The sequence below is a fragment of the Rhineura floridana genome, chromosome 2, assembly GCF_030035675.1.
Source record: "Rhineura floridana isolate rRhiFlo1 chromosome 2, rRhiFlo1.hap2, whole genome shotgun sequence".
Classification (NCBI taxonomy): Eukaryota; Metazoa; Chordata; class Lepidosauria; order Squamata; family Rhineuridae; genus Rhineura; species Rhineura floridana.
This window is the reverse complement of record NC_084481.1, coordinates 130,533,573-130,555,838: the sequence shown is the minus strand read 5'-3', so window position 1 is coordinate 130,555,838 and position 22,266 is coordinate 130,533,573. Positions and strand designations below refer to the sequence as shown.

General features: G+C 39.9%; 1 protein-coding gene across 1 annotated transcript in view; it reads right to left on the bottom strand.

Moving 5' to 3' along the window:
• The window catches only part of DCDC1 (doublecortin domain containing 1), a 574,603-nt gene that overhangs the window by 492,030 nt on the left and 60,307 nt on the right, over positions 1 to 22,266 (bottom strand). Inside the window, 2 exon segments of the mRNA XM_061610560.1 lie at positions 388 to 481; positions 2,858 to 3,063. Of these exon segments, the coding sequence (XP_061466544.1) occupies positions 388 to 481; positions 2,858 to 3,063 (300 nt within the window).

The window sequence follows — 22,266 nt, the reverse complement described above, 5'->3', positions numbered from 1 at the left end:
AGCTCCCCTTATATCCTTAATCTGGTATCCTGGCCCAAATTCTCTTCTGGACCTAAAGAAGTAGCCTCCAGTGTCAGCCCATAGTAAGCCCTAAGGAGTTTAAAAAGACAGACTAAAAGCAAAATTGAAACTCTAGAGGTTCCAGCCACATGATATGGATTATCAAAGAAAATGAGACTTCATGTATGGAATCTCAGTTTTGTTAACATAGTAGAATAATACTATTTAGTACTGAATTTATATTGATAAACGTATTATATGTCTATCGTTGAACACATGGGACAGTAATTCCAACTACCTTCAAATGTTCTCACAATGTATATATGCAATAACTGATTCACAGCATTCATTTTTTTTAAAAAAGCAGAATGTATAATTTCTACTTACCATTTTTGAGATCTTCAATTTTTTCTCCATGCATACTATATATATGCTTTGCTGCTGAAGAAAGGTTCAGTCTCATGGTACAAATATCTAAAAACTTCACAAATCAAAAATAGTTTCACTAAATACTTAAAACTTAAAATATTTTTTAAAAAAGGAGGAATAAAGCATAAATATATTTGCTCAACACTGTATGGCTACACAGTTTGTTTCCTAGAGAGAAAGTAGTGATTTTGTAGGGTCTGTCATGCACCCTTCATTCTCTATTTGTGGCTGTGGACAGCCAATGTTTCCTCTCTCTACAGTTCCTTCAGCATTATTTTTCTACTGAGTCCACATTCCTCAAGCAATCCCAGCCAATCAGAGATCACATAATAAATAAGAAGATGACAGAATGTTAAGCAGCCAATCAGAATTGGCTATATAACATCACCAAGTACAAAGCCAACTAAAGCAGAAGACAAATCCACAATGCATTGCCCTCATTCTTAATAGGCAAATTTCTGTCTCCCTTTTCATGTGAACCCCAAAACACTGCTAAAAGGGAGCTTGCTACCAATTTTTTTCCTTTTCAGTTCAGCCTTAAAATATTATTTACTGATTTGAGTTTGTTTTTTTGTCACTTCATGGTAAATGGTCAGGTGAAGTAACTAAGGAAACGTGTCAAGCCAAGAAAGGAAAGAATACAGAAGGGGGATAACTTTTGGGTCCCAGCAATGGAATCTTATCTCTTTCATGGAAATATCAGATCGGTGGGGATGAACAATATAATACTTGCTTATTGCTAAGGGGAAAGGGTAGAAAAGAAGAAGTAATTTGTGTGAAGAAAAGAGACACAAGGTTCTAGGCTTCTGTTTGGTTCTAATCCCTCTCATTTCCCTCCCCCCAGGTATGAGACCTAAGGAACTACCTTTCCCTTAGCTCAGCCTTTCCCAACTAGTGGGCCACCAGATGTTGTTGGACCACAACTCCTATCAGCCTCAGCCAGCATTGCCAATGGTCAGGAAAGATGGGAATTGTGGTCCAACAACATCTGGTGGCCCACTAGTTGGGAAAGGCTGCCTTAGCTGTTCCATACAGCACTCTCTTTAAATATCCATATTCCATTCCCTTTCTGCTGTTCTCCAGTCCAATCTCATATTGCACCATTCCTTCAAATTTATCTGTCTTCCTTATCTTTTTCTCCCTCCAAAATGTAAACACAAACAGAAAAACCAAGCACATGCACTTATAAAATCCTTGTAGATATTTGGAAGAAGGGTCATAGCTCAATGGTAGAGCATCTGCCTTGCATGCAGAAGGTTCCAAGTTCAATCCCTGGAACCTCCAGGTAGGGTTGGGAGAGACTCCTGTCTGAAATCCTGGAGAGCCACTGCCAGTCATTGCAGACAACTTCCTATGTTCCTAAGACAGAGTCGAAACAATGATCCTCATACCTCTTTTTCAAAGCTCTGTAACTTGAACTATACAGTAATACCTCAGTTAAAGAAGTACATGCATTCCTGGACATTACTTCTTTAACAGAAACTTTGGTACCAGAGGTAGGAATAACACAGAAAGAATAGGGATAGGTTCCTATACCACAAAAAAGAAGAGCAGTTCAACATATTTCAGCAAACCTTTTATTCAAAACAAACAATACACATGTCTGAAATGAAACAACCAAGTCAGGTAAGCCTTGCATACAGACCACGTGAAGGCTTCTTCCAAAACGCATTCAGGGATGCCTGCCTTGCCTTTTTTCTTTTATCATGTAGCCTCTTGCTATAGCAATCTAAAGCTTTCAGCACAGTTCTCTCCATACACTTGAGGAGGCAGCCAAGGGGCAGTCTCCAGCACCACCCTGTGCTTGATCTCTCTCTCTCTGTGCCATCCCCCCCTACACTCAAGCAGATGCATCTGCAGTAAACAGTGCTTCTAATGCGCCTGAATGCTATTTACTACACAGGTGTCTGTGCCACCTGGCAAGGAGCGCCATTCCAGCCATGTGTGAGAGAGCTGTCTGCAGTAGCCGCAATCCAGTAGACAAGGAGCCACATTCTGATTATGTCGGAGTGTGCACCTGTCCTCCGCACTCAAAAAAGACTTTGTTAAAAGGAGCTTCTTTCCTGGAGGATTTGTTAACTGAGGTATTACTGTATACATTTATTCAACTTTTCTACCCAAAGGACATTATAGAGTGCGCTATGGCAGTAATAAATCCACCCTGCTCCACATTATGAACTGCTGTATCTATTTTGAAGTGATGACAAGAACATAAATGGGGAAATTCCAGAGCAGAACAACTGAAGATAATGACCTAATTAAAAATCAAGACCAAATATCACAGTGCAGAAAGACATCTGTGTAATGATATGTGTGTTGCAAAATCTACAGCTGAATTTCTATTCTAATCTTATAACTAAGTGGAATAACAAGTACTGTAAGGGCATAGGGGAAACATTTTCACATAATTGGGTTCTGCCAAGTTTACCTTTTCAATTTGGTCTGGGGGAGCTGGTATCTCATAACCATCCTGCCCCATACAGTTCCTGAACACCAACAGTCTGACTGTGGGCTTCTCTGTAAGTTTCTTCATACATTTGGAAAGTACAGGCTTGGTTTTTCTTCTCTTGGAACCTCTAGGAAAGACTAGGCCATTCAGCGTCCAAGTTGCATTCTTCACTAACAACAGATGGTCTGGAAGAAAAAAGGTAAAGTCAATATTTGGCTTCAGAATACAAAGCGAACACATCGTGCTCCCTTTCCCCTATTACCTTAATAACACACTGGCTAGTATCCATGTAAAAGCTGATATTTTTGGAAATACGACCCCATCTTCCCACAAACCGTGACATAAGCTGTAGCAAGCTGTCTCTACTGATAGCCTGCATAAATCATCATTCCTGAAGGGAACAGATGTTCAGGGTATGAAAGAGTAATACCACAATTTAGTCATAATTAAAATTCACCTTAGCATGCCTCTGTAACTGATCAGAGAGGAACATTTTACTTCTCCATCTACAAAAATAAATGCTTTTCATCACCTTTGCTTCATAAAAGCAAAGGTTCTTGTTTCTGGTTCTTAATCTGCATATGCTTTGCTTCACAATGTATCTCACAAATGATACATTTAACAGTTGGCTTCCTAATATTTCTCTTCTATAAGTCTCAAATAATGACCCCCTACATAATATCTCAGTAGAGAATTGAGAATTTGAAATGATAACTAGTTAAGTGTTTAACTTTTAACACATTATTTTAGTAAAAGCCACACTGGAAACTTATTTGGCTAAAAGCTGGGATACAAGTGTAAGAAATAAGAATAGCGTGAGGGACTATCCCAGGAGATGGGCCCATTACTTTTCAAAATTATTATTATTAAAAGAGTTTATATACTGCCTTTCATTTCAAGAAGAAATAACAAGGTGGTTCACAAACAAAAAAAGCCAACAGGAAAATAACAAGAATAAAATAAATTATAAAAATGCAACTACCTACAACCATAGTAAATCATTCATAAGTAAAATCTATAATAAACAAGCCCATTAAAACAGTTGAAAATAACAGTTTTTAAAACAATAATTTAAAATAAAAAAACAGGAGATCTGGGAAATGTTTGTCCAAAAACAAGTGTCTCTTCATGAGCCAGAAGGATGCCAATACTTGATGGGGCCTCCCATTTTTCAGCAAGGACTTTCTTAAACACATTATGCTGTAAAAAACCCCACAGTATTGTAATACCTTTCAGCAAGTTGCATGTTAAACAAAATATGGGGGAGGGAGGAGAGACAAAACAGGGCGTCTTCTTGTTGTTGCCCCAAAGTCTTATAGTTTTAAAATGGAATACAGAAGAATTGTGTAAAAGTAACTTTATTAACCTCATTAGGTCCAAGACAAATCTAATATTTACTCGATTCAGCTGATCCTTTGTGAGACCAAGAGAACTAAAGACTCTCTGGAGCAGATTTTGGGGGTGCATGCGGTGCTGCAGGTGGAAGGAGACTTACAGTAAGTCCCATTTGCTCAAGTGGAAGTCAGTTGCACAATCAGGACACCACAACTGGATAACATAATTGGATATCATTTTTTAAAAATATAGTAACAATGATGAAGAAATATATACATGGAAGAACTGCAGTTGTCAAAAAGGTAGTGGAAATTAATGCAAAGTGAGCTCATTTCAAAGCACTATCTTTGTTGCTACAATGCACTAGATATCTTCCCACACACAACACACATGAAATTGCATAATAGTTATTTTTCAAGTGGAATCTTATACTGCAGCAAACAAAGATAAATTTAATACATGGAGGGGGATAGGAGCAAATTATATGGTACACTATATAGTAACACTTTCAGTTAAGATAAACGTTTTGCTTGCTTGAAACACTGCTAAATTTTAAAAACTTAGTAGAAAATTTTTTAGGATAGCACAAGTGATTTATTCAGTTGATGTATAAGTTTTTCTTCATCTTTTTGCAAGAGCTAGAACCCAATTGTAACATTTTAAAAGCTTTCCTATAACTCTATGGCCCTGATCCAGTAAGTCATGACTCTCGTCTTTTGAAAGCAGTAGGAGTCAACTTGGTTTTTATTAACTGGTTCTACTGGTTTCAGTTAGACTTAATCATGCCCAACTTTAGCTGGATTGGGTTTTTTGTCCACTTCTTGTTGAATGTATATCATTGGTCACTGGCTCCTCCACTACATAAATATACTTGAGATTTACAGAAGATACCTGACTTTTTAAAAATCTTGACATTTGCATTTCCACACTTTCTTTGTTTCTTCCATATTTATCTAAACATCCCACACATGCAACTATTTCCTTAAACTCTAGGGTTGAAAGCAATTTGTTCAAAATCTTTCACAAACTGGAACTGAATTCATTTGTCTTCAATAAGTGCTGCTCAGTTCCCAGCTGCTGTAGGAGGTGCCACAACCGTCATTATGTCCAGAAGCACCACCACCACAGCAGTGACTTGGCGGCAGCCTCACCCACACAGCTACCTCCACATTCCCCACTGTCCCCACCACCACTGCCTCTGACTCTCTCCGGGACTTTGTCAGGTGCCACCATCACCAAACCTAAGCTGGTGTCTCTCATTATCAACCATTTCCAGAGCTAAGGACTCTTCAACTAATTCTGTTGTGACTGTCTGGCTGATGTGAACACCAAGGTGTTGAAGGAAGCTTGTTTGGGATACAGTTAATTTCACAGAGTGGATTGGAACCCCCCTGATGAACTACTCCCACCTTCACATCTGGCAGGGTTTGCACCTGTGTCTGGCTGGCCACTGATGGCAGCAGGTGATGATTAACCCCAATGGGTAGCAGAAGCCCTTCCTGTTGAATAGCTGTTCATTAGACTAGTTGCTACATCTTCTGAGCTGCAGACCTTGAGGGGAAGAGCTATAGCTCAGTAGTAAAACATTTACTTTGCAGGTGGCTGGTTCCAGGTTCAATCCTCAGTTTCTCCACGTAGGCTGGGAGTGTCCTCTGACTGAAACCCTAAAGAGCCATTGCCAGTCAGTGCCAATAATACTGAGCTAGAAAGGCCAATGGTCTGATGGTATAAAGCAGCTTCCTGTGTGCATGGGGGGTCATTGTTGTGATATTTGTTGAGACTATGACCCTTTTGTAATAAAAAAAGGAAGTGATTAAAATTCCATTCAATATTTAAAAATCCAAAAAAAAAAAATCAGGCTTTTTTTGTGCTTTAATAAGCCAACTTTTCCAAATTTAAAATAAGTTTTAAAAATCCAATACTCTCTAAAATACTCTTCCATCCAAAAATAGATTCCTGCAATGGTTACAGCCAGGTCACATTCCTGTGTTAGATTTAGTCACTCCCTTTCCTTTAAATGCTTGACTTTTTTGTTTCTGCATGCTCTGAAGTGCCATCATATATGGCCACGGGCACAATGGCTGTGTTTTTACTACAGTGAAAGCAGTTTTCATTAGACTTTAAAATGAGTAATATCACTTTGACATATTATTTGAAGTAAGTCTTAATTTACAATTTGATTAAAATTATAAATATCCCGACATGTATGCCCCTCAGCTGAACTTTTCTATGAATTATCCGTATATTCAACTCATATGATCAATAGGAATGTAAACAATTTTTCAAGATTGTAAACACATATTTTAACAAGCCTGAAAACATAATTGCAAAGACTAGTATTATCAGTAGTGGATGGACATCTAAGAACATAAGAACATAAGAAGAGCCTGCTAGATCAGGCCAGTGGCCCATCTAGTCTAGCATCCTGTTCTCACAGTGGCCAGCCAGGTGCCCGGGGGAAGCCCACAAGCAGGACCTGAGTGCAAGAACACTCTCCCCTCCTGAGGCTCCCGGCAACTGGTTTTCAGAAGCATGCTGCCTCTGACTAGGGTGGCACAGCACAGCCATCATGGCTAGTAGCCATTGATAGCCCTGTCCTCCATGAATTTGTCTAATCTTCTTTTAAAGCTATCCAAGCTGGTGGCTATTATTGCGTCTTGTGGGAGCAAATTCCATAGTTTAACTATGCGCTGAGTAAAGAAGTACTTCATTTTGTCTGTCCTGAATCTTCCAACATTCAGCTTCTTTGAATGTCCACGAGTTCTAGTATTATGAGAGAGGGAGAAGAACTTTTCTCTATCCACTTTCTCAATGCCATGCATAATTTTATACACTTCTATCATGTCTCCTCTGACCCGCCTTTTCTCTAAACTAAAAAGCCCAAAATACTGCAACCTTTCCTCATAAGGGAGTCGCTCCATTCCCTTGATCATTCTGGTTGCCCTCTTCTGAACCTTTTCCAACTCTATAATATCCTTTTTGAGATGAGGCGACCAGAACTGTACACAGTATTCCAAATGCGGCCGCACCATAGATTTATACAACGGCATTATATCGGCTGTTTTATTTTCAATACCTTTCCCAATTATCCCTTGCATGGAATTTGCCTTTTTCACAGCTGCCACACACCGGGTCGACATTTTCATCGTGCTGTCCACTACAACCCTGAGGTCTCTCTCCTGGTCGGTCACCGCCAGTTCAGACCCCATGAGCGTATATGTGAAATTAAGATTTTTTGCTCCAATATGCATAATTTTACACTTGTTTATATTGAATTGCATTTGCCATTTTTCCGCCCATTCACTCAGTTTGGAGAGGTCTTTTTGGAGCTCTTCGTAATCCTTTTTTGTTTTAACAACCCTGAACAATTTAGTATCGTCAGCAAACTTGGCCACTTCACTGCTCACTCCTAATTCTAGGTCATTAATGAACAAGTTGAAAAGTACAGGTCCCAATACCGATCCTTGAGGGACTCCACTTTCTACAGCCCTCCATTTACTTATTCCTACTCTCTGCTTTCTGCTTCTTAACCAATTCCTTATCCACAAGAGGACCTCTCCTCTTATTCCATGACTGCTAAGCTTCCTCAGAAGTCTTTGGTGAGGTACCTTGTCAAACACTTTTTGAAAGTCTAAGTACACTATGTCCACTGGATCACCTCTATCTATATGCTTGTTGACACTCTCAAAGAATTCTAATAGGTTACTGAGACAGGACTTTCCCCTGCAGAAGCCATGCTGGCTCTGCTTCAGCAAGGCTTGTTCTTCTATGTGCTTAGTTAATCTAGCTTTAATAATACGTTCTACCAGTTTTCCAGGGACAGAAGTTAAACTAACTGGCCTGTAATTTCCGGGATCCCCTCTGGATCCCTTTTTGAAGATTGGCGTTACATTCGCCACATTCCAGTCCTCAGGCACGGAGGAGGACCTGAGGGACAAGTTACATATTTTAGTTAGCAGATCAGCAATTTCACATTTGAGTTCTTTGAGAACTCTCGGGTGGATGCCATCCGGGCCTGGTGATTTGTCAGTTTTTATATTGTCTATTAAGCCTAGAACTTCCTCTCTCATTGCCACTGTTTGTCTCAGTTCCTCAGAATCTCTTCCTGCAAATGTTAGTTCAGGTTCAGGGATCTGCCCCATATCTTCTACTGTGAAGACAGATGCAAAAAAATCATTTAGGTTCTCTGCAATCTTCTTATCGTTCTTTAGTACATCTTTGACTCCTTTATCATCCAAGGGTCCAATCGCCCCCCTAGATGGTCTCCTGCTTTGAATGTATTTACAGAATTTATAAGTGTCAATTTATAAGTGTCAAGAATTATTATCATCAAAATGAAAAACTGTCTGTTCTACAGCTGATTTAAGGGCACAATACGGTAGCTTCATTATGTACTAGACAATGAAGATTTTTTTCCGTACATTAAGCATTTCCCTTCACATAACAAAAATCCTGTACATATACAACTTTAACATCATATATATAGTTTGATATACATCTTGCGGTGTTACTGTTACATTGCTTCCTATTATCCTGTAGTGGGGATTCTGAGAGGTGGCCAATGTGATGCTCTCCAGATGTTGTTGGAGTACAACTCCCATCATCCTTGAGCTTTGGTTGTTCTTGCTGGGGCTGATGAGAATTGTACTGTAACACCATCTGCAGAGTGCCACGTTGGCTATCTCTGATTTATAGTATGCTCAGGACAGAGCTACATTAACTCCCACCTGTACTTTTACAATGTAAACCGCACACATTGGTGACAAGATGGTGGTGGCCCCCGAACTTTGGAACACTCTCCCTGATGAGGCGTGCTTGGCGCCGACATTACTGTCTTTCCGGCGCCAAGTCAAAACCTTCCTCTTTTCTAAGGCATTTTAATCTAACTTAATTTAGTTTTTAACATGCGTTGTAATTGTTTTTAGTTTCCTTATTCTTTTACATTGTTGTTGTATTTTACTATGGAATTTTATTGTATATTTTGCACTTTGTTGTACACCGCCCAGAGAGCTATGCTAGTCAGGCGGTATAAAAATCTAACAAATAAATAATAAATAAATAATTGTATTATATTGTGTATTTTATTGTATTCTCTGTGTTCACCGCCCAGAGAGCTATTGCTAGTCGGGCGGTATAAAAGTCTAATAAATAATAAAATAATAATAATAAATAAAATAGTGTACTAACAATTATCCTTAGTGGCCTTCTTAATTATGCACTACTGTAGGCAATGTCATAGCATAGCATAGCAAGTCAATATTCTTCAGCTGCATAACAGAATTGGAAGAAACTCTGTTAAGTATTTAATGCTGGAAATGCCATAGGAGAATTTAAATAAAAATAAGTTCTATATTCCATCCTGAAGTAGGGATCAACATAATCAGTATTCTAACATAGCACCAGGTTGAATGGAGACTGAAGGAGAATTGGGCTAATCATCTGAAAGCTTTCCGTGTGCACATGTGAATAGAGTACTGGATGGACTTAAGAGTTAACAGATGACCAGACAAAGGGATAGATACCAGCTTTATTTTAAAAAATTATTTATAAGCCACTTTTCAGGACAAGACCTGCCAAATGACATAAACAGTTTTAAAATAATACAATAAAAATACAGTAACTAGGAAATATCATCAAGATAATGCAAACAAAAACAAGAAAATAATTCAATAATAGGCAAAAAAACCCTTGCAGTTTAAGAATGTACCTACAGCCAACTGATATTTGCACCCAAACCCACCCAAAATGATGAGGCAGACACAAGCATATGGGTTAAGAACGGGCAACATTTATTGTCAATTAACGAATTCAACCACATTAGACCAATTAAAGCAAATGATAGAAAATAAAAACTGGATTAAGCCAATCCTCGAGAATGAGATCTGCGGAGGGGACCTGGATAATTTTAAAAGATAAGTGCGGGCCCCTATAAATCTGAGTGCTACGGAACTTAATTCCAGCAGCTCAGATTTTTGAGCGAATAACCTTGGCTCTAGGCCACAGAGTAGTGAACTTGCTTCTCTTGGCCTTTCATTGCCAGCACATTATGTGTGCCTAGGGAATCATGTCCATCTCACCCCCGACTCCAGCCTTGAGGCATTGAGTCTCTGATCTGGGCAGTCCTCAAGGAGGGCTCCTGTCCCCAGCATCTGGCCTGGAGACTTTGATGAATAGGTCTGAGGAAGCCCCCTTTCACCTTTTAGAAGGTGCCTCAAGGTTCTCACCAAATTATTTCCACTTACCCCCTTTTCCCCTAATCCTGCACTGAGCCTGCTAAACCTATTTAAAATCACTCCGACCCATCATTGATCCCCAGTGTGACACAGGCAAAACTGGAAGGAAATTCCTGTGTGGTCCACTAGTGGCAACCAGCAAAACCCAAGCCACCAAACCCTGCAATGAGCGGGAGAAATGGAAAGGCACGAAAGCCAACCAACCAGGTGTCTTTGTGCACGGTCCCAGGCAGACTAACCATCTGCACCTGGCACTAGAGGTCATGTCCCATCAAGGCTGGGGTGGGTGCAAAAAGCAATCTCCACCTCCAATAATGAAACGGGGGGGGGGACCAGGATCGCTGTTCTATCAAACTTTAAAAAGCAGGGAAATTGGGCAGCTATATTGAATGCACCAGGGGAGCAGGATACCTGACCTCCTCTCTAAGATATTCTACTCTCTACAAATTTGTAAAATACAAATACAATTTGGGTTGGTCTTTCACAGTCCAATCCACTTCCTGTGTAGCTTGGAAGAATTTAGTAACATGTGCCTCTAAGCAGGGGTAGAGGAGGAGAGAGCAGGCAGGAGGGGGAGCAGAGGAGGAGGGCAGGTTTGCTCATGCTTATTTACTCCTTTGTAATCATGTTTAAGATAGGTAACACTGAACATGGGAATGGAGGAGGGGGGAGGGGGATTGGAAGGGGAGGGATGGGCAAAGTAAGGGGGAGGAAAGGAGCAAGAGGGAGGGGATAGGAGGGCGGAGGAGGGAGGGCAGGTATCAGCATTCGCATGCAGTTTGAGTTCAATGGGATTTATTCCTGTGCAATCATGCTTAAGATAGGTGAAACAGACCTGGAGGAGGGGCAGGAAGGGGGGAAGAGGAAGGGGAGGGGGAAGAGATTGGGTGAGTGGAGTTGCTAGAAGACACCCTGTTCCCCTCAAAGAGCTTCAATCAGAGCAGCTGACTGTTAAACCACTCTGGCCATTGGAGCTCTGTCAGGGGACTGTTCTCATGTGTCTTCAAGTTGATTACGACTTATGGCAGACCTATGAATCAGTGGCCTCCAAGAGCATCTGTCGTGAACCACCCTGTTCAGATCTTGTAACTTCAGGTCTGTGGCTTCCTTTATGGAATCAATCCATCTCTTGTTTGGCCTTCCTCCTTTTCTACTCCCTTGTTTTTCCCAGCATTATTGTCTTTTCTAGTGAATCATGTCTTCTCATTATGTGTCCAAAGTATGATAATCTCAGTTTCAACATTTAAGCTTCTAGTGATAGTTCTGGTTTAATTTGTTCTAGCACCCAGTTATTTGTCTTTTTCACAGTCCATGGTATGCACAACGCTCTCCTCCAACACCACATTTCAAATGAGTTGATTTTTCTCTTATCTGCTTTTTTCACTGTCCAACTTTCACATTCATACACAGAGACTGGGAATAACATGGTCTGAATGATCCTGACTTTAGTGTTCAGTGATACATCATTGCATTTGAGGACCTTTTCTAGTTCTCTCATAGTTGCCCTCCCCATTCCTAGCCTTCTTGACTATTATCTCCATTTTGGTTAATGACTATATCAAGGTATTGATAATCCTTGAGAAGTTCAATGTCCTCGTCAGCTTTGAAGTTACATAAATCTTCTGTTGTCATTACTTGAGTCTTCTTGATGTTCAGCAGTATTCCTGCTTTTGTGCTTTCCTCTTTAACTTTCATCAGCATTCGTTTCAAATCATTACTGGTTTCTGCTAAGAGTATGGTATCATCTGCATATCTTGAATTATCGATGTTTCTCCCTCCAATTTTCACACCTCCTTCATCTTGGTCCAATCCTGCTTTCTGTATGATATGTTCTGCGTATAGATTAAACAAACAGGGTGATAAAATACACCCGTCTCACACCCTTTTCTATTGGGAACCAATCGGTTTCTCCATATTCTGTCCTTACAGTAGCTCTTGTGCAGAGTATAGGTTGCGCATCAGGACAATCAGATGCTGTGGCACCTCCATTTCTTTTAAAGCATTCCATAGTTTTTCATGAACTACACAGTCAAAGGCTTTGCTGTAATCTATAAAGCACAGGGTGATTTTCTTCTGAAATTCCTTACTCTGTTCCATTATCCAACGTATGTTTGCGATGTGATCTCTGGTGCCTCTTCCCTTTCTAAATCCAGCTTGGATGTCTGGCATTTCTTGCTCCATATATGGTAAGAGCCTTTGTCTTAGAATCTTGAGCATTACTTTATTTGCATGGGACATTAAGGCAATAGTTCAATAATCACTGCATTCCCTAGGATCCTCTTTCTTTGGAATTGGAATGTATATTGAACACTTCCAGTCTGTGGGCTGTTGTTTAGTTTTCCATATTTGTTGACAATTTTTTGTCAAAATTTGGACAGATTCCATCTCAGAAGCTTCCATAGTCATCCATTGAGGTCTTCCTCTCTTTTTAACTAGAGGTATTGTCTTTTTGCATTCTTCCCTGATAATGTCTCTGACTTCACTCCATAGTTCTTCTGGTTCTCTGTCAACTAAGTTTAAAGCCTCAAATCTGTTCCTTATTTTATCTTTATATGCTTCTGGGATGTTATTTAAATTGTATTTTGCCATTATGATTGCTTTGTTCTTCTTTAGCTTTACTCTGATTTTTGATATTACCAGTTCATGATCTGTACCGCAGTCTACTCCTGGTCTTATTTTCGTAGAAAGTATGGAATTTCTCCATTTTCTGCTACCAGTTATATAATCAATTTGATTCCTATATTGAGCATTTGGTGATTCAGGGGACTAGGAGTCTCCTAATAACTCTCAGCATCCTTCACAAACTCACTTCCTAGGATTTTGGGGGGAAGCCATGACTGTCTAAAGTGAAATAAAGGTCTGGTGTGGGTGTGGCCCCCTAATTAGCCAAGCCAAACAGCTGTATATCTGGCTTTTAGAACACTGACAGTTGGTTCTTATTGAGCATGCCTGTGCTTATCGACTCCTATGCTAAATTTCTTAATTAAAAATCAGCCAGGCATTTTTTTTAACTTTTAAACTGCAGAACATGAAGGTCAGAGTATGGGCCAAGGTCAGTAATAGGATTAGAAGTACTCTGTCAACATGGCTGATTTTTAATTGATTTCAACAAATTATGAGAACACTGACAGGAAAAAGTCCAAAAGGGGTCTGGATTTTTTCTCTTTTTTCACTTTGAACTCTCGATTCTCTCTGTTTTGTGTATCGCCATGAAAATTTCAAGGATTGTTAAGCAAGCATTTCTGAGTTCAAGACTATAAGTTTTTAAAGGTTTTGTTCTGAAATTAGCTTATGGGAAGCAGAATGGCATGGGGGTATTTCCAATTTAACACTTTCAATGCAAAAAATCCGTGCTGGCTATAGTATACAGCCACTCTCGTGTCTATATAATACAAAGGTGTGACAAAACAGAAAAACTTTAGTGCCTGCCTAAACCTCTGCAGTGAGGGGACCAAATGGATTTCCTAAGGGATGGAATTCCAGAGACGTGCTTTCCACAGTCACAAACAGGTTAAATTTATTTAGGCATTAAAATTATGAAAATCAGCTTGGGGCAAACGACAGTAGGTTTAAGATATATTCCCAACCAATGTACTAAAGGGGGAAATACAAATTTATTTTAAATAAACATTTTTGTATAATAAGTGTCTAATGTGATGGAAGTTAAGTTGGCCTGTGTTTTATTTCCCCCCAGCTGCTGAAAAAATAGAGCCTATAGCAACAATAGTTCTGTTCAGTTAGTATTCATACGTTAAGCTGTATATTTCAAATTTTATTGTTTTCAAAAATTATCAAAGCAGAAACATGGATATATTTTCAAACAAACAAAATACTTTCATATAACTTTGGAAGAAATCACCTCTCTTCCACAACTCATGGCGTGTGCATTTGTGTACACACACATACACTCACTCAGATTAATTAATAGGGAAAGTGAAAAGTCTGTGATAAATTATGTTTAGCACCAAGTTCATTAAGCTGATGCATTTTTAAAAAACAAAAATGACAAGAGTGATTAATTTTCAGTGTGCTTATGAGAAAAAAGTGTTATACTGTTGGTTGGAATGCTGCTTGGAATTGAAACATTTCCAAATCTGTCAATAATTAGATGTTAGAACAATGAGAATCTATCATTTCATTGACACTTGCTCTTTCGAGAAGATGGCCTGTTTAAATGTGCTCACACATATTCTTGTCAATGAAGACCTGCCAAAGCAAATTATATCATCTTGGGAAATTCTATGACATTTAGCAGAAAGTATCTCCCTTCTTATGTGAAGATACTTTTGAAACATAGCATCATTATTTAGTAGTTTTTGTGTGTGTACCTATTTCCATTTGCTGCTATTAAAAGTTGCTTTTTTTAAAAAAAAGCTCAATTCTTACTATCCACCTTTACTTAACATGATATGAAGACTTGGAAATTTTGCATGTGATGCAGCAGACTGAGTTAGAGCATTTGGAGAAGAGAAATTAGGGTGACAACAGGCCTTTAAATGTATTAAAAGGTTCTGTGCCAATGTGCCCCTCTCTGATCAAGACCATAGGATCTTGCAGGATAACACCAGTAGTGTACTGGCAAATTCAGAAGTGCAATGTCCCTTCATAACAGTCACAGCCGCAACCACACTCCCCCGCCCCTTTTTGCTGCTGGGTTGAGAAACAGATCCTTGTTAATGCCTTCTTCCACAATAACAGATGCCACAGGAGCCAATCAGCAAGAAAGGGAGAGTGTTGGCTTCTGCAAAGAGTCTTCTAAGTGGTTGACTCACCTCCTTTCCTTTTGACTGGCTCCAATCAGCATGAAAGGACAAGGAAGCATGTTAGAAGACTCCAGTTCCAAACCCTGTTCAGAAGGGAAGCTAATGCTGGCTGAGCTGGCCCAAGATTCGCAGAGTGAAAACAAGACTTTAAAAAAGAGCCTAACTTACACTACTCTTTTTGTCAGTGTACGTTCCACTGGATTGCCAGGTCATGTGACTTAGCTGAACAGAGCTAGGATGCAGCGTAAGTCTCCCTGGTTCTATCTCTGCTATACATCTGGAACCATTTTTGGATTTACGCCAGCCTCACCTGAGGACTGGCTGAGCCAAAGATCCACTAGATCCCAACTAGCTCATCCCAGTGGATCTTGGGTTTAGATTTCTCCCTTAGGCTGGTGCACCAAGTGCAAAGCCTGCCTAGACACAGTTAATGTGGCTTCCATAATCCATGTCCTGGCAACCTCCAAACTAGATTACTGTAATGTTATATGTGGTGCTGCCTTTGAGGACAGTTTGGAAACTGAAATTGGACAGTTGGACACTGTTAAATTCAGCTGCACAGCTGTTAACTGGACTGACATTATGATCATATTACATCTGTGTTTTTCAGCTGTCCCAGTTTATTTCTGATTTCAATTCAAAGTATTGGTTTTGACTTTCACAGTCTGGGACTAGGATACTTGAAGAATCCTGGTAACACTTACCCCAGCGAGATATGCTGGCAACATTGTACCTAATATTTTGGTGTGAAGCAAAGCCTTTTTAAATTTTTCTCTTAAATCCCTTATATACCCAGCAGGTCACCACATTTTGCAGGAGAGTTTCTCCTTCAACTCCCCAAAATATCAGAAGCCCACTCCACAGCAAGTCAGAGCAGGGCTTTCAGTGTGGCTGCCCCTGCTCTGTGGAACAGCAGTCCTGTTAATGCACTCACTCTCTGCATTTTCCAGAAACAATATAAGACATTTTTGTTTCAACAAGCACTTCTGACTGGATGAAGAGGTCTCAGCCTTAGGTGTTCATTTTTATTGTTTTAAAACCTATTTTCAGTTTGTTTTTATGGTATGTTTGTAAAACTGGGACCTTTGGGTGAAGGGTGGGTAATAAATGTTGTTGATGATGATGATAACAGTAATAATGATAAATTGCCTTGAGACATATGAAAAAGTTACTACTACTACTACTACTAATAATAATAATAATAATAAATTCCCCAGGTTGTATATTTTATCCTTTGTATTTTGCTTTTATGGTGCTTGGTGTTTGTTTTTAATTCCAATGATTGCTTCTATATAGTTCTTTTATATTATTCTAATATGTCCATTTCTGTTTTAATATGAACTTTTTGTAAGCTGCCCTGGAATCCTGTTGAAGAGTATAAACTGAATAAATAAGTTGCCAGGGACACTTCTCCATTGTGTTCAAGTGAATTTAAGAATACTTTGCAAAGATCTGTAGGCTTCTACTAATAACAATAGATAATAACTGTGTCATAACCAAATAGCCTGATCTGACCTGAATGAGCTACATAAGATATATGTTAGGGATGAAGTTCAGGATTCACTACCTGATTTCTTCAGCTGAGACACTGTATATTCTGAGATCAATTGTTTTTGCTTTCACTATCCTGAAATTTTTAAAAATCATTTTCCAGGCAGCAGTATAAGCTAATGACAAGCTTACCCAGTTAAACCTGAAAGATGATTCTTCTGAGCCAGGAGTAATAAATAACTTGGGCAGAATACTGATAGTATTTAAGGCTCTGCATGGCAAATATCCAGAAAGATTTTGATAATTAATGGTATACTCACTGAATGAACACTAGCTACCTAAAAACCAAAACGGATTTTGTTTATCAGTTTATGATAATATGGCACCTACAAAGAATTACAGAAGGTTTATTACTAAAATTTCAGAATTAGATCTATGTTGGAAATATGGAGAGATGAAATCTGTTTTTATTGTTTTTAACACTGAATTTTAAACTGTTGTAACCCACCCTGGGACTTGCTGGTGGGTAGTAGTAATAATAATAATAATAAAATAACAATATTAATATTAATATTAATATTAATATTAATATTAATATTAATAATAATAATAATAATAATAATAATAATAATAATAATAATAATAGTCAGAGGGCTGGTTAACATGTAGCACTAAACAGGGGTAGCCACTGTGATGCTCTCCAGACATTGTTGAACTCCAACTCCCATCAACCCTAACCAGCATAGGCAATGGTTAGAAATTATGGGAGTTGCAGTTCAAAAACATATGGGGGTCATCATGTTAGCTGTCCCTGGTTTAGTGCCATGTGCCTCAGAAAGTCCAAGTGAAAAGTAAGGCTCATATGCCCTCCTGTCCTCCTCATTTTAATTGACTAGAAGACCTTTAACAGAAATTATTTCCAGTTTCAAAGACTGTCAGATAAACCGAATCTTTGTGTAACAAACCAGGAATCAGTACTGGCGCCAAAGGGCGACCAGGTTGGGCCCTGGCCAAAGGCCCCTGAAGTGCCCCTCGATAGGGTGGGGGAGGAGTAGCACTCCCCTTCCGTGATCCACGCAGGGAAAGAGCTTCCAAGCCGCCTGCCCGTTCTCTGGCTCCACCTACCTATCTCTCCTGTCTTTTGCGGCTGTGCGCGCTGCAAACACAGGGCTGCCATTAACCAGGGCTGCCATGCCCCCACCACCATCTTGGTTGATGGCAGGGATGTTTGCGCATAGCATGCATGCATGCCATCAACCAAGATGGTGGTGGAGGCTTCAGCCCCTTAGGTAAACCTCTGCCGTCATTTTGGTTAATGGCAGCCCTGTGAGCACAGTGTGCGCAGCCACAAAAGACAGGAGAGACAGGTAGGTGGGTTGTGCGTGCATGCATGCACACGCTGGGGCCCGGGGCAGGCTGGGGCCCAAGGGCCCCGGCATGCCTGGCCCTGGCCCTGCCAGGAATCCTCTTTTTTAAAAAACAAACAATAGTTAATTGCTAAACAAAACAACTTCAAACCATGTCATGAAGCTGCGTTGTTTAACTAACCACTGTTTGTTTTTAACACATAATGCTAAGCTGAGATTCTTTGCTTGGGCTCACTGAGGCTCATCCACATAGAACTAAATGTAATTTAAAATTGCTTGCAAGCCAAGCCAGAAACTATGCACAAAATAATTGCTGAATGGAATGCCTAGACAAATTCTGTGCAATTTTATGTCAGGGATCAATCCAGTTGCAAAAAGAAGAAGAAGAAGAGAGATACACATGCATCTAGTGATATAATATGAATTACTTGCTACCAAGCACATTCTGTATTACAAATAAGTGCCTGTTTCAGACTTAGGAGAATAGTAACTGTAGTTAAAACAGGGCCACTGAAAAACAAAAGGGGGGCGTACGCATGCTTAGGTAACTCCAAGGTTTGTAGTACATTTTTTTAAAAAACCCTAAGATGCAAGATCCCTCCAAAACAGCCCCATGAGGATTGAGCATGCTCAGTAGCCATGGCATGTAGAGTGACAGTTGGAAAAGAAAAATGGGAGCAAAATGATCAGCTTAGAGGGAATAGCCAGCTGGAATCCTGAACAGGAGCACTTATGTTAGAAAGTGAGGATATACTGTAACATCTTGATGCAGGTTCCACTTGTAAATATATCTCAGTTGTTGTAGACAACAATAATTAATAAACAGTAATAGATCTAGCCATGTATTTTATATAGAAGATTGAAAAGAAAAGAAGTTGAATACATATTCCCAAAACCCTGCAATAGATTGGGATGCAAAACTAGTGGCTTGCAGACCAGATGTGGCCCATGAAACCATGTCATGGAGAAGGACCATAGCACTGTGGTAGAGTTTGCAGAAAGTCCCAGGTTCAGTCCCCAGCAGCTTCAAGTAGAGCTGGGAATGCCCCTGTCTGAAACCCTGGAGAGCTGCTGTCAGTCAGATTAGACAATACTATGCGGGACAGGTCATTTTACAAAGGGCTTCAAGATAGATGGAGAATAAAAAGCATTCAAGGACATGATATTACATTAGCAAAAACTAAAGGGGAAAAAGGAGACACTAGCCAAAAGCAATTCAAGTTACCCACTCGTTACTCAAAAAAGTAATAAATTGGTAATAGAGCAAGTCTCTAAAACTGGCCAGATACAGAAGTTGTGGTAAGTTTTAACTACAAAAAAAGGCTTCAGGTTGAGCGAGGAGCAGGCAGAGGTTGCAGCAGCAAGCAGCCAGGGTCCTAAAGAGCTGCCTGCTTCCAGTTTTCTTTCCTGCTCATCCCTTCTTGTCAGGAAGATATTCCCTGGAAGCTCATTTGTGCAAATCCTCCTCCCCATGGCAAATGCAAAGAGTTTCAAACAGGCACTTGTCCAGGCACTTGTCCAAAATTATTGTATAGCTGACTTACCATATATACAAGTCTACTCAGAAGTAAATCTCTTTACGTTTAATGGAGCTTACTCCCATTTGCCGGGGGGGGGGGGGAAGAGAAAAAATATGACCCTTTATAGTACAAAGATGCATCAATCTGGTTAAGACAAATAATATTTGATGCATGTAATAAAAGGACTAACCTGCAATCCAGTACTTGTCTACTCAGAAGTAAGTCCCATTGCATTTAATGGGACTTACTCCTAGGCAAGTGTACACACTTACCTGGGAGTAAGTCTTATTGAACCCAATAAAGCTTACTTCTGAGTAGACATGTATTGTATTGCAGCTTTAGTTTCCTTCTTTCCCATTTTAATTCTGCCTTCTGTATCTTCACAACAGCCCTGTGAGGTAGGTTAGCCTGAGAGTTAGGGACAGGCCCAAGGCAATAAATAAGTAAAAACAATGATGAGTAAAAATTTAAAATGTGAAAATGCTCATGCTCAGAGTACTTTTATCGCTCTTTGTCAAGGCTTTGTGTGTGGGGTTTTATGTCTACTGTCTCATAACTTCTTTTTGCCCGAGAATGTTGCATTTCATACTGTATACTATAGTCAGCATGGATTTTGAACATTCCACAATGTTATATTGAAAATACCCCCATGCTATTCTGATGCTTCCCATAAGCTCATTTCAAAACAAAACCTTACAAAACTTATAGTCCTGAACTCAGAAACGCTTGCTTAACAACCCTCTAAGTTTTCGTGGTGATACACAAAACAGTCAGAGATAATCAAGAGTTAAAAGTGTAAAAAGAGAGAAAGAAAAACCAGACCCCTTTTGGACTTTTATCTGACAGAGTTCTCATAATCTTTGAAATTAATTAAAAATCAGCCATGTTCACAGAGTACCTGGAATCCTATTACTGACCTTGCCCCATACTCTGACCTTCATCTCCTGCAGTTTAAAAGTAAAAAAAAAAGCCTGGCTGATTTTTAATTAATTTAAGAAATGTAGCATTGAACTCAATGATAAGACCGGGTATGCTCAGTAAGAACCAAGTGTCAGTGTTCTAAAAGCCAGACTCAAAGCTGCTGGGCTTGCCTAATCAGGGGGCCACACCAACAACAGACTTTGATTTCACTTTAGACAGGCATGGCTTCCTCCAAAGAATCCTGGGAAATGTAGTTTGTAAAGGGTGCTGAGAGGAGAATCCTATTCCCTTGACAGAGCTCCAGTGGACAGAGTGGTTTAACAGTCAGCCACTCTGATTGAAGCTCTGTGAGGGGAACAGGGCATCTCCTATCAACTCTCAGCACCTTCACTGACTACACTTCCATGGATTCTTTGGGAGAAGCCATGAGTGTCTAAAGTGACATAAAGGTCTGGTGTGGATGTAGCCAGGGAAAGCTTTGGTTTAAATTTGGGTGGGAGGTTACATGCGCCTGCTGTAGAATAAAATGGTTAGGGAAACCTTGAAAAAGAACTATACTGTTCACAATGTTTTCCTTTAGGAAAGGAAAGGAGCTTCCCCTCTGCCCAGTGCCCACCCATGCAATCTCCTCCCCTCCCCTTCCCTCCCTCCTTCCTCCTCCCCAGGTCAGTTTCACCTATCCTAAGCATGATTGCACAGGAGTAAATCACACTGAACTCAAAAAGCATGTGAATAATCAAACCTGCCCTCCCCTCCTCCTTCCTCCTATCTTCCTTTTCCTTCACCCCTCCCTTCCCCTCCCCATCCCTTTCGAATCCCCTCCTTCCCCTCCCATGAAAACTTGACTAAAATTGCAAAGTAAATCAAATATATTTCAAGTGACTATCTGAACTATATCAACAGTTTAATATTGTTGCTTCCTCCCTGCTAAAACAAGATCAACACAGCACATGTCTTGTTTCTGTTATTTGGGCTGATTGCAGGTGTTGCCACCACTCACCATATGCTCAGAGGCACATGTTACCAAATTCTTCCAAGCTACACAGGAAGTGGATTGGATTGTGAAAGACCAACCCAAATGGTGTTTGCATATTGACAAATTTGTAGGGCAGTACAATATCTCAGAGAGGAGGTTAGGTGTCCCACTCCACTGGTGCATTCACTATAGCTGCCCAATTTCCCTACTTTTTAAAGTTTGATAGAAATATCTGTTGGCTATAGGTACATTCTTAAACCCAATTTCCCAATAAGGACTTAAATACTGAAGAACTGACTCACAGACCATGATGGCTGAAGAAAACATCAGGTTGGCAGTACCATGATTCCTCTCCTAAAGAAACACTGTGTGGTGCCCAGTGTACAATTATACTGAGGCAGTCTATCTGGGAAAGAGGGTGTATCAATAATGAGACAAATATCAATCCCTTTTACTCCTGGGTTCTCTGCCCATTTTGCTGCATTTGCTGTAAATCAATTTAACTAAACAGATTACCAACTCTCAATGTAGGAAAAATGGCATCATCCACAGCTATTCATGAGGAATATCAGCAGGCTCAGGTAAGCAAAGCCCAAAGGTTTTCAGAAGGAACAGTTTGTTCTTACCGTAAACGGTATTTCTTCATGGATGACAAGAGGTCTCCAAGTGGGTTCTGTAGCTCCCCCTACAGCTCAGAGACAGGAAACACCCCAGTGAAGTTTTTTGCTCCTCCCTCATTGCTGAGGCTGTTTCATTCTTGCAAAGCTCCTGTAACAGCCTCA